The sequence below is a fragment of the Garra rufa genome, chromosome 2 (assembly GCF_049309525.1).
Source record: "Garra rufa chromosome 2, GarRuf1.0, whole genome shotgun sequence".
Lineage (NCBI taxonomy): Eukaryota > Metazoa > Chordata > Actinopteri > Cypriniformes > Cyprinidae > Garra > Garra rufa.
This window is the reverse complement of record NC_133362.1, coordinates 20042727-20054951: the sequence shown is the minus strand read 5'-3', so window position 1 is coordinate 20054951 and position 12225 is coordinate 20042727. Positions and strand designations below refer to the sequence as shown.

At 39.0% G+C, this 12225-nt stretch overlaps 1 protein-coding gene across 1 annotated transcript; it reads right to left on the bottom strand.

Moving 5' to 3' along the window:
- Positions 1 to 6362: 6362 nt before the first annotated feature.
- On the bottom strand, positions 6363 to 11734 carry inaa (internexin neuronal intermediate filament protein, alpha a). Its single transcript, XM_073834950.1, has 3 exons — positions 10589 to 11734; positions 8361 to 8485; positions 6363 to 8265 (listed from the first exon to the last, which is right to left on the bottom strand). Exons 1-3 carry the CDS (start codon positions 11648 to 11650, stop codon positions 8022 to 8024), a joined length of 1431 nt encoding a protein of 476 aa, XP_073691051.1. The 5' UTR covers positions 11651 to 11734; the 3' UTR covers positions 6363 to 8021.
- Between the last annotated feature and the right edge of the window lie 491 nt (positions 11735 to 12225).

The window sequence follows — 12225 nt, the reverse complement described above, 5'->3', positions numbered from 1 at the left end:
TGCATACAGTATAGCCTTAAGTGTACCGGTGTCATTCACGCAGGTGCTTTTCACAGCAAGGGTGTTTTTTTCGGCACAACAAGAGTAGTGGAATAATAATTAATTATTGAATAAGATTGTGAATCAGTACATTATAACCAAAATAATGCCTTAAAATGAAAAGAAGCATTTGTTTTGCGATTACATCATTTTGAACCGATCAACTCGTGAGTCCAAAGATTTAGTAAACAAGAAAGCAATCAAACAGCAAGTTCAAAACAGTGCTAATGGAGAGAATAGTGACTTACTGTACATCCAGATGCCGTAAATTATTTGTTTCAGTGTGTATTTGGCTTAAGAGCAAGATTATGTTTTAGATTATGCAGTGTTTAGTGAATTATGAAAATTAAATAATAAACGCTAAACTATTGTACTACATAGCGTTCGTCATTGCAACGCCTGCAGTAAAGTATATACATGTAAAAAGGTTCTCAAAAATAATCATATTTGTTTTGCTAAAACTATTTATGTACAATTACTCTAAAAATTATTTGTCATACAAAAATGGCACACAAGTTACACACAAACCATCGTCCCGAGTAAATGGTATCATTGTGAATTGTGGCTGGCTGCACAAGTGGTGTAATAAACTAAACTAAAATGTTATTGCAGCCATATAGCTTGAATGAATACAAATGCATATTTTAAATAAAGAAATCTCATGCTTTTGGTGCTTGAATTTGTGCTTCAATAATGAGATCCAGGTTTAGGAATACACAAGACGTGAAAGACGTCTTCCCTCAGGTAAATTCTATGTTTTCTTGGCTTGCTGGATGTTGGGCTTATGCTCAATAATCACATTTTTTTTTTTGCATTCGCCAAAACTAATTTGCCGAAATCTAAGCGCGGAATGTAAGGGAATTAGTGCCGTCAGCGCGAGTCCCGTTCGCTGTGAAGTAGTGACCAGGATTCTTCAGGGTCTTAAAGACTTCATCGAGCGACTACGTTCACAATAATTTACACTTTTTGTCCTAAACATACAATCAAGTCAAATACACAGTGTGGGAAGTAGTAGTAAAAAGTAATTTCTTATTTCAATTTATTATTAAGTCTCATTTAGATGCGCTGTGTCTGTTGTCATATCGGACACAAATATGGCAGCGAGCATAGCGGAAGTGACGTCTTTGGTACCCATGAATAGTATGAATATGGGTAGTATGAATGGAATTCGGACATACTACATCCGGCGCCGCGTCTCCACTTTCCGCCATTTTTTTGAATAACAACTCCTCTCCTGCGCTGCGTCCAAAATCGCATACTTCCCTACTATATAGAACACGAAAAACAGTATGTGAGGCAAGTAGTATGTCCGAATTCATAGTATTCGAAATACAGTAGGCGAGAAGTACCCGGATGACCTACTGCTTCCGCCCGAATTCTGCAGTACGCATCTGATGGACACTTCAGGCTCCAAGAGAGGAGTTGTTGGGCAAATTCCAAATGGAAGTGCGCATCCCTACGCCCTACTCCCTCCGAAGGGCAGATCCCTTTGAAGTGAGTTCTTTTAAGGGAGTAGGGCATTTCTGTCTCTTTTAACCGTTTGGAACTTCCTTGGCGAAGGGAATGACTGACGAAATGTTACCTTGACAACGCTGCGCAAACGTGATCACTAACGGAAATCACTTCCGTGAAGTGACCATGGAATGTTCCCTTCGCTAACGGCCTTCTGGAAGGGCCCTTCGTGAAGGGATTAAGTTGCTCACTTTCGTTTGGAACGTCCCTACAAATGGCGTCCCCTTCTAGAAGTGCCCTTGAAGGGCGCAAAATAGCCGTTTGGAATTCGCCCTTTATTCGAAAAAATGGCGGAAAGTGGAGACGCGGCGGATGTAGTATGTCCGAATTCCATTCATACTACCCATATTCATACTATATAGAACGTACTGTTTTAACGGTCATGAAGTACGTTTGAATTTAAATGTAGTACCTACTGAAGCAGTATGCGATTTCGTACGCAGCACCGGAGCCTGAAGTGTCCATCGGATGCGTATTGCAGAATTCGAGCGGAAGCAGTAGGTCATCCGAGTACTTCTCGCCTACTGTATTTCGAATACTATGAATTCGGACATACTACTCGCCTCACATACTGTTTTTCGCGTTCTATATAGTAGGGAAGTATGCGATTTCGGACGCAGCGAAAGTAGAGCGCAACGTGTCTTATTACTCTGAGAACTACGCCCGCTGGAGGAAAATTTCCGTGGGCGTGACGTCTGAGGCTGAGACTAGAGGTGCGTTCCGATCGACAGGGTCCCTACGCAGTGTTCACTGCTCCCTACTCCCTTAGCACGGTATATTCGTTGAAGTGGACTTCGCTGACAATAATCGCTCATTTGGAATGCCCTGAAACGTCATCAAAGCAATTCAACGGCAGGTCACGCAGATTATGATTTAACATAAATAAATATTGTAATTTATTTTACTTTAAAATTTAAATACATATAAAATACATATAAACGCATGTATCTAAAAAATATAGTCCAAATGTATATGTTTAGAACGTTAACAGATTAACAGATTTTTGTGGTTTTATCTCACGCACTTTATTCCCCACACACAGCCTATATTTAACTATCCTGTGGTAACATTAAATAAAACAAGACAGAGCTTCACCCTGCCAGTTTTACTTTCATTCATAAAATACAATATGCAAATGTAACATGAATCGCCATAACCATTCATAAACACTCTAATTTGTATAAGGATCGCTCATGTGTCGTCATCATGACGTATTCTCAGTGGGGAACGCAAAGCATTTTGGGAATCCGCGGCACAAACATTAGAGGAAGAGGTCTCTGCAGAGCAAACGTGGGCGTTTCTGAATTTTGTGGGTGTTTTCAAACTGCTGGGTGTTTTTAAATCATGATATCGAAATGATTCCCTTTACCTAACCCCACCCCTAAACCTACCGTCACTATGACGTCAGCCAATCAGGTACCATGGTCTAAAAACGCCCCGATCTAGTAACTCCCATTACTTTCCTGCAGAGACCTATACTTGCAAACATTAGGCGCCAGACTTGATTGCATGGAGGGAAGAGTTCAAGATGCCGTCTACCTGCTGTGTTATATACTGCAATAGTCGTTCTCACGATAGAAGTGGATTAAAGCTTAAGAACGGAATATCCTTTTATCGTTTTCCAGCGTGGAATAATAATTGTACAAGCCATGTTTTAGAGGTGACAAAAATGCGACGAATGGCATGGATAACCGCAGTAAGGAGACCCAATTTGTTTCTGTGATCAAAGCTGAATTTTCAGCATCATTACTCCAGTCTTCAGTGTTTGATCCTTAAGAAATCACTCTAATATGACGATCTGATGATCAAGAAACATTTATGATTATCAGTGTTGAAATGAACATCTTTGATGAATAGAAAGTTCAAAAGAACGTCCTTTATTTTAAATCTAAAGCTTTGTAACATTAAACACTACTGGTCAAAAGTTTGGGGTCAGTAAGAATTTTATTTTATTTTTTGGGGAAAGAAATAAAATAAATCAATACTTTTATTCATCAAGTTAAACTGATTAAAAGTTACAGTAAAGACATTTATAATGTTAGAAAATATTCTATTTTAAATGAATGCTGTTCTTTTGAACTTTCTATTCATCAAAGAATTTTAAGAAAATTTTGTACACAACAGTTTTCAACATTTATAATCATAAATGTTTCTTGAGCATCAAATCGTCATATTAAACTGATTTCTGAAAGATCATGTGACACTGAAGACTGGAGTAATGATGCTGAAAATTCAGCTTTGATCAAGAAATAAATTAAACTTTACTATATATTCACATAGAAAACAGCCGTTTTAAATTGGAATAATATTTCACAATATTACTGTTTTTTAAATTGTTTTTATCAAATAAATGCAGCCTTGGTGAGCAGAAGATACTTCTTTTAAAAACATTAAAGACTTTGCTGGATAAAATTGTGGTTGTGTGCTGTGCTTTGACCAATATGTGTCCAAGTATTGTTGTGAAGCCATCGTGTTAGAATTATACACCATGCTCACATCTAATATGTAAAAAAAACAATTGTTTTCCAAAAGATTTTGTAATGTCTCTTCTCACATGTAACGTTAATGATTTTTAGCCATCTCTGTAAATAAAATACACAAAGACTGAATGAAATTCTGTCTCAATTACAAACTCAATTACATAACTTGAATAGTAGTAACAACCAACTTAATTTCAGTTTCTTTACATATTTAACATGTTAATACATTTAGATCAAAACATTTACATTATAAAGAATCCATAGAAAAGAACTGGAAATGTATGAGGGTAGGTTGTGGGTGATAAGTTACAGACATGTGCAAGCATCGCACTGCCATGACTCTTCTCTGGCTGGTGCGCTGCTGAGTCCCACGCAACCTAAATGGAACCACTAATAAGGACAGTTCTGATTATCGCAACTTCGTGTGTGTATGCACTAACACTTAATATCATATAGTTGTATATATATATATATGGGTGCTGGAAGTTGGGCAACAGTTTGACGTCCCTTGACCAGTCGCTCTGCTCGTAAGGATCCAGTCCTTTGATTCCCTTTATTTTCTCGTCATATCTCGTTTTTGCATAAGGATTTAGTTTTAGGCGGTATGGTCCGACAATGTTTTCTTTAGCTCGCTGCATTTTATAGGATTATATTCTGTTTTCACGTTAATTTTTCATTATTTTCATGCCAGATTACTAGCCTGCTATGCCAGCCGGGCCAAACATACCCATAATTCTTTGCGTTCTGAAGAGGTTGCCGCCCATTTGATCACATGTCTGAGCGATCTCTATAATAATAACAACATTTATTGCAACCGCTCCATTTCAGAGCCTTTAAATAAACTTCAACGGCTCTTCTCCATCATTACTTCGAACTGGTGACGCGGTGCGCAATGACAGTTGGGTAATTTATCCCCTCCACTTCCTGTGAAGTGAAGAACCGATGTTCCCTTATTCCCTATGCCGTTCGCAGTGCCCTTCGAACTGAACATGTTCGCTCCCTTTGATTTGGAATCTCACTTAAGATGGCGGAATACCCTGTGAAGTCCACTTCGCAGTCCACTTACGGTCGAATGGAACGCACCTTAGTTTACAGGTGCGTTCGAGATGCACTACACTAGCCTGCCACCGGCTGGCGAGAGCAGCCCCTTGCAGTCGGGGGAGGAGTAAAGAGACGGCAGTCAAGTCGGACACTTATAGGTTTCCGTAGTGTGCTGAAACATTTTTCTTAGCAGTATACTTTAATTTTAACTCTTAAACAATAAGAATATATGTTTACCATATCGCCTAATCTTCATTTTCATCATTTTGTTTTGTCTGAATATCAGATATTCTATATAAAGATTGATTACATACAGGAACTTTTTTAAGAAAAGCACGCAGCACACGTCGTGCTTGTCATCACATAATCTGACCAATGAGAATAAAGTTGGTCGTCATCAAGGCTTTCGCAGCCGGTTTTAAGCAGCTGCAGCGCCTGACCTCTGCGGCTGCTCTCGTTTTGCTCTCACGGTACTTTGATGGCACACGTGATCGAAAGGCGGCTGCAGCGCCGATCAAAGTCGGACAAATGATCTTACCAGAATGCATTGTTTTGTAAAGCGGCAGCCGATTTCTGGCGGCGCCGCATGAAGTCGAACGCACCTAATATCTAGCTACCACAATTCCTTGCGCTCAGGCAGTTTGGTGTGACTTGCCTGGGACGCTACAAAGTTGTGAGTTGTGGTGTCATGACTTATGAGCTCACAAACATGCCTGGAATGCAGCATGAACTCCAACATAAGTGTTCCGAGTTCGTCTGAGATATCTCATTCCGTTCAGGAGTTATAGGCCTTTTACTAAAAGTGGCTCCGCCCCTTTCGAACGTTTTGGCATCCCTTTGGGAAGGCGAGTTGAAAGTTCAACTAAGACTAGTTCGCGAAAGTAGTTTTTGCCAGGCTCATGAATCTGATTGTGAATTTTCAGCATTTTTTCTGAGCCTGCAACTTACGGTTTAGTTTGTTGTAGCGCCCTCGTCAGGCCGATTGGGGCTAGCCTTGGTGACATTGTAGACGGTGTGAATACTACCATCCCTCCAAGTTTCAAGTTTCTACGACTTACGTTTTGGTTTGCACGATCAGTTTTACCACTATGGCTGAAGTAAAACAGTTGCAAGTACAAGAAACATTACCTATTCAATGAGGTAAATCATTTATCTTTAGTAAGTTTTTGAAATAAATAGCTATAAAAAGGAGTGGAATAAGATTAAAAGCACTTGATGCACATATATCGATATGGAGCAGATAAGATTAATGATGTTAAAAGTTATTTATGAATAAAAACAACTAAAACATTTCAATTATTGACTTTATTGTGGTTAAGGCATACATGTGTAACAGTTAACCCAGTGGTTTGGTCCCTTTTTCGTAATATGCCATAGTGCTTTCTAACAAACCTTTCATAAATAATTGTAAATTTATCCATAATTGTTGAATCAGTGGTAATGCTGGCTATCTTAGTTGTCCGTTAAAGGGATAGTTCACCCAAAAATGATAATTTGATGTTTATTTGCTTACCCCCAGGGCATCCAAGATGTAGGTGACTTTGTTTCCTCAGCAGAACACAAACGAAGATTTTTAACGAAAACCGGTGCAGTCTGTCAGTCAAATAATGTCAGTCAATGGTTACCAAATCTTTAGAGGAAAGAAAAACATACACAGACAAATCCAAATTACACCCTGCGGCTCGTGATGATACACTGATGTCCTAAGACACGAAACGATCGGTTTTTGTGAGAAAACTGAACAGTATTTATACACTGTAAAAAGTTTTCACCAGTTTCAACTTAAAAACTTAAGTTTAGCAGCTGCCTTAAAATGTTAAGTTAAATCAACTTAAGTCATTTAAACTCACAAGTTAAATCAACTAATTTTTATTGTAATAAGTTCAAATGACTTGTAGTTTTAAGCTGATTTAACTTAAAAACTTAAGGCAGCTGCTGAACTTAGGTTTTTAAGTTGAATCTGGTGAAAACTTTTTACAGTGTATAATGTTTTACCTTTGATACACAGCCACGTCCATCTCTCCTGAGCACAAGTTTAGCTTTCGGCTCGTTACATGTGAACGCGCTCTGACGTAGTATACGCAAACGCCGGAAGCTGTCGCGTGTATACAACACTCACTGTTTACACAGTGCACAGAGATTGTGGGTATAGCGGCTATTCAAAATGGTAATTACTTGCGCTTATCCTGATTGTTCAAACCGATTTAAAGCTAAAAGATTACATTTGCTTGCGCAAACTCATCCGGGACTTTTAACCGATTTCCCCTCACGGCGTTTGCGTATACTACGCCAGAGCGCATACACATGTCACGAGCCGGATGCAACGATTGTGCTCAGGACAGATGGACGTGGCTGTGTATCAAAGGTAAAAAATGATATAAATACTGTTCAGTTTCTCAAAAAAAACGATCGTTTCATGTCTTAGGACATCAATGTATCGTCACGAGCCGCAGGGTGTAATTTGGATTTGTCTGTGCATGTTTTTGTTTACTTTTAAAGGTTTGGTGCTCATCCACCTCTATTATTTGGCTGGCAGACTGCACTGGTTTTTGTTAAAAATCTTCGTTTGTGTTCTGCTGAGGAAACAAAGTCACCTACATCTTGGATGCCCTGGGGGTAAGCAGATAAACATCAAATTTTCATTTTTGGGTGAACTATCCCTTTAATATTCAAGTTCATATTTATACTCCTAACACCATCAACAAGACTAAAATACTTTCTGAAACTACAATTAAGAAACACAGGAAATATTTTAGGCTTAAGTTCTGGAGTATTAAGCCAACATATTGCAGCTATTGCTTTTGAAACATCATATCACCATTAAGTTATTTTAAATGTGTTAACAATTACTATAAACAACCAGTGGCAGTTTTTAGCTAATAGCAGTGATTACTGTGCCAAACGCTGGGAAAATAGATAGAGAAGAATAGATTTAATAACAGTAATATTCTAGTTAGAGTTAACATCAACAGGATCACTCTTTTCTGCCTTCTTAATCACAGCAGGTTCCTCTGTGTTTTCCTCCCGCTTGGCTACCACCTTGGATTTGCTGTGTCCCTCTTCTTCTTTCTCTTTTTTGGGATTGCGGGTGGAGGTGAAAGCGGAGCGGCTTTGATACCCATAAGAGATGCTGGGTGTACTGGAGAAAGCCACCCCAGAACTGAAATGGGTTTCTTCACCCTCCAGTAGCTTTCTATGAGGACATCAGTGAAGATTGGTCAATTGTATTCATATTCATTCTCATTGCATTAGTACTTTAATGTGCAATTCATGTGGAATCATTCGTACCTGTATGCTGCAATTTCAATATCTAATGCCATCTTGACGTTCAGAAGATCCTGATACTCCCGGAGGTGACGAGCCATTTCACTCTTACTATTTCTAAGATCAAGGTCCAGCTGCCCAATTGTTTCCTGGTTAATGGGATTTTGAAAAATATATATTGTATATTAGCCTTTGCACAAAAATAGTATGTAATGTCCATCATAAAATCAACAAAATATTCTTAATACACTAAAAACAGATTGCACTTTTCACATTCACATGACTATTAATTAAATTACCCCAGCACCTAAATTAGACTATCCTTCTTATAAAAGCTGATGTGAACCTTTATCTCTTGGCATTGACTGGCCATCTCAGCACAAAGTTCAAAGACACTAATCTGATTTACGCTGGCACTTCTTTCACTCTCAAAAGATAAAAGGTCATAGATCATGTCTGGGAAAAACCTCAAGCCAAAATTATTTGGATATGGCAGTGTACTTAATGTTCACATTTGTAAAGCATCTAATTTATCAAGCAGTTCTAACACATCAATATGAACATTGGTTTCACTTGGTTTCTTTCACCAAGTGAGCATGACCTTGCAGAAACCTCTCTTGCAAAATCCTCTTTATCAAGAGACTCTTCTTAGTGGAATTAACCTCGGCCACCTCTCGTGTGCGATTAGTTCAGCACCATGGACAGAGCACTTGGCTACTTGACATGCCATTTCAAGCTGTTTCAGTCATGTGCTGTGGTTTAATTCACAGTTCTTCTAATTATTACATTAGCATTTTTTATGAGCTCTTAATATTAATTGGCTGATTACATTAAATATTTATATTTTTACACATTTATGTGTCATGCTGCAGGACTATTAAAAATAACTAATGAAGGCAAACAGTTGATTAAAAATGGTTAAAACCACACAGAGCACATAAAACATATGCTTTCCTTTATATATGAATATAAATACAAAATAAATATAAATACATAATATATAATATAATTGTAAAAAAAAAAGTAAAATTGTAAAAAGACAAAAACTTAAAGGTGATCACACAGATAGACATTAAGACAGATGGACGGACGGACGGACAGAGATAGATAGATAGATAGATAGATAGATAGATAGATAGATAGATAGATAGATAGATAGATAGATAGATAGATAGATAGATAGATAGATAGATAGATAGATGGATGTATGGATGGACAGATTGACAGAAAGACAGATGGATAGACGCATGGATGGATAGATAGAGAGACAGACAGACAGACAGATAGATAGATAGATAGATAGATAGATAGATAGATAGATAGATAGATAGATAGATAGATAGATAGATAGATAGATAGATAGATAGATAGATAGACAGACAGATGGACAGACAGATGGATGGGTGGATGAATGGACAGAAAGAAGGATGGATGGATAGATGGATGGAAGGAAGGATGGACAGACAGACTAATAGATAGGCAGATATAAAGACAGACAAATAGACGGATGGACGGACAGACAGACAGACAGACAGACAGACAGACAGACAGATGGACCGACAGACAGACAGACAGAAAGAAGGATGGATGGATGGATGGATGGATGGATGGATAAATCGATGCATGGAAGGACGGACAGACAGACCAATAGATAGACAGACATAAAGACAGACAGACGGACGGACGGACGGATGGACAGACAGACAGATACATGGACAGACAGACAGACAGACAGACAGACAGACAGACAAGATAGATAGATAGATAGATAGATAGATAGATAGATAGATAGATAGATAGATAGATAGATAGATAGATAGATAGATAGAAAAAAGAAAGAAAGAAAGATAGACAGACAGACGGAAGGACGGACAGACAGACCAATAGATAGACAGATAGACAGACAGACGGACGGACGGACGGACAAACAGAAGGATGGATGGATGGATGGATAAATCGATGCACGGAAGGACGGACAGACAGACCAATAGACACAGACATAAAGACCGACGGACGGACGGACATACAGATAGATAGATAGATAGATAGATAGATAGATAGATAGATAGATAGATAGATAGATAGATAGAAAAAAGAAAGATAGACAGACAGACGGATAGACAGACAGACAGATAGATGGATGGATAGATAGAACTTTTTTACTTCTTTAAATAGATATTTTTATTAAATAAATTGTTATATTTTCATACATGCTTAACTCCAAAATGATATGTAATTTTGTATGTGTCTACCTGATAACCTGCGACCTCAGCATTGTGTGCATCTTCCATCTCGTGGATCTGTCGTTCAAGTGACTCATTTGTGCCTCGTAAGGTTTCGATCTCAATGGTTTTGGACTGTAGTTGTCGCCTGTAGTCGTTGATCTCTTCTCTTGTGGCTCTCATGGCCTCGTTGGTTCTAGTGGCCTGTTCATTGAGACTGGCGAACTTTGATTTGTACCATTCCTCAGCAGACTGCAGGTTCTTAGATGCGAGGGTTTCATACTGCCCACGGATCTCTTTGAGGGCCGAGGTCAGATCCGGCTTGGATAACTCCACTTCCACAGATATCTGGGCTGCCTGGATCATACCAGTCAACTCCGCCACCTCTTCATCATGCACCTTCCTCAGAAAATTGATCTCGTCCAAAAGGGACTCAACCTTTCTCTCCAGGTCCACACGCACCATGGTGGCATCATCCACATCTTTCTTGTAGGATCTGAGTGTCTGCTCTGCCTCCTCCCGCGCTCGGATCTCATCCTCAAACTTGCCTCGAAGTTTCTGCAAGTCTTCGTCTATATTTTCTCGTTCAATGATAATGTGAGATTTTTCATTGTTCAACTCGTCCACCTGGGCTCGCAGGTCCCGGATCTCTTGCTGATAGAGGTCAGCGAGTCTGGACGGCTCGTTCTGCCTCTGGCGCAGACTCACGAGTTCGGTCTCCAGCACTTTATTGTGCTGCTCCAGATTGCGCACCTTCTCGATAAACATCGCGAAACGGTCATTAAGACCCTGCAGTTGCTCCTTTTCATTGGTTCGGACGATTTTAAACTCGTTGTTTAACACAGATGTTTGAGAGAAATCCACGCTGTCGAAATGTACCGGTGAGAAGGAAGATGACCGGCCCGATCTCTTATAGTAGCCCGCTGGAGAGGCGCTGCTGCGGGAGACAGATTGAGACCTAAAGCCGCTGGAAGACATGGAGCTCCGTGAGGAGACATTGCTCATCCTAGAGGTGGAACCGGTGAAACGAGGGGTTTCCCCGAATATCTTCCTATAGGATGAGGACATGTAGTTGTCTGATCCGTAACTCATCTTCGTCACAACTAAAGGAGTCTAAAATGGGTGTGCTTGTCATTATATACCCGGCGGACTATCCCATTCAACAGCCTGTCATGTTCCCTCTGGTGGTGACAATAAAGATGAGAATAAACCTTTTCAGCGCATTAAAACATTCATTTAGTTGTTATGTTTTCAACAGTTTTGACATTGCACACAAAGGACAGATTTTTGGGCCATTTAAACTGTTATGCGTCAATGGAACTGTCCAGGTTTGCGCAGTGCTGAATGGACCCGAAATTTAACAGTTAAATCGATTTAGACTTGATTTAAGATTTTATTTCTTTGAGCTATATTAAATGTTATAGATGCATCTGCCATTTTAGACTGGATTACAAACAAAACACATTTTTAGGCTTCTTCCTTTACAATATATATAAAAAATGACCAGATGTCAAGTGCTTAAAACTATTTATCAATCAACTTTTTATCAACACACTATACACTGTTTTGTATTTGAATATATTTTAAAATGTAATTTATTCCTGTGATCAAAGCTACATTTTCAGCATCATTTCTCCAGTCTTTAGTGTCACATGATTCTTCAGAAA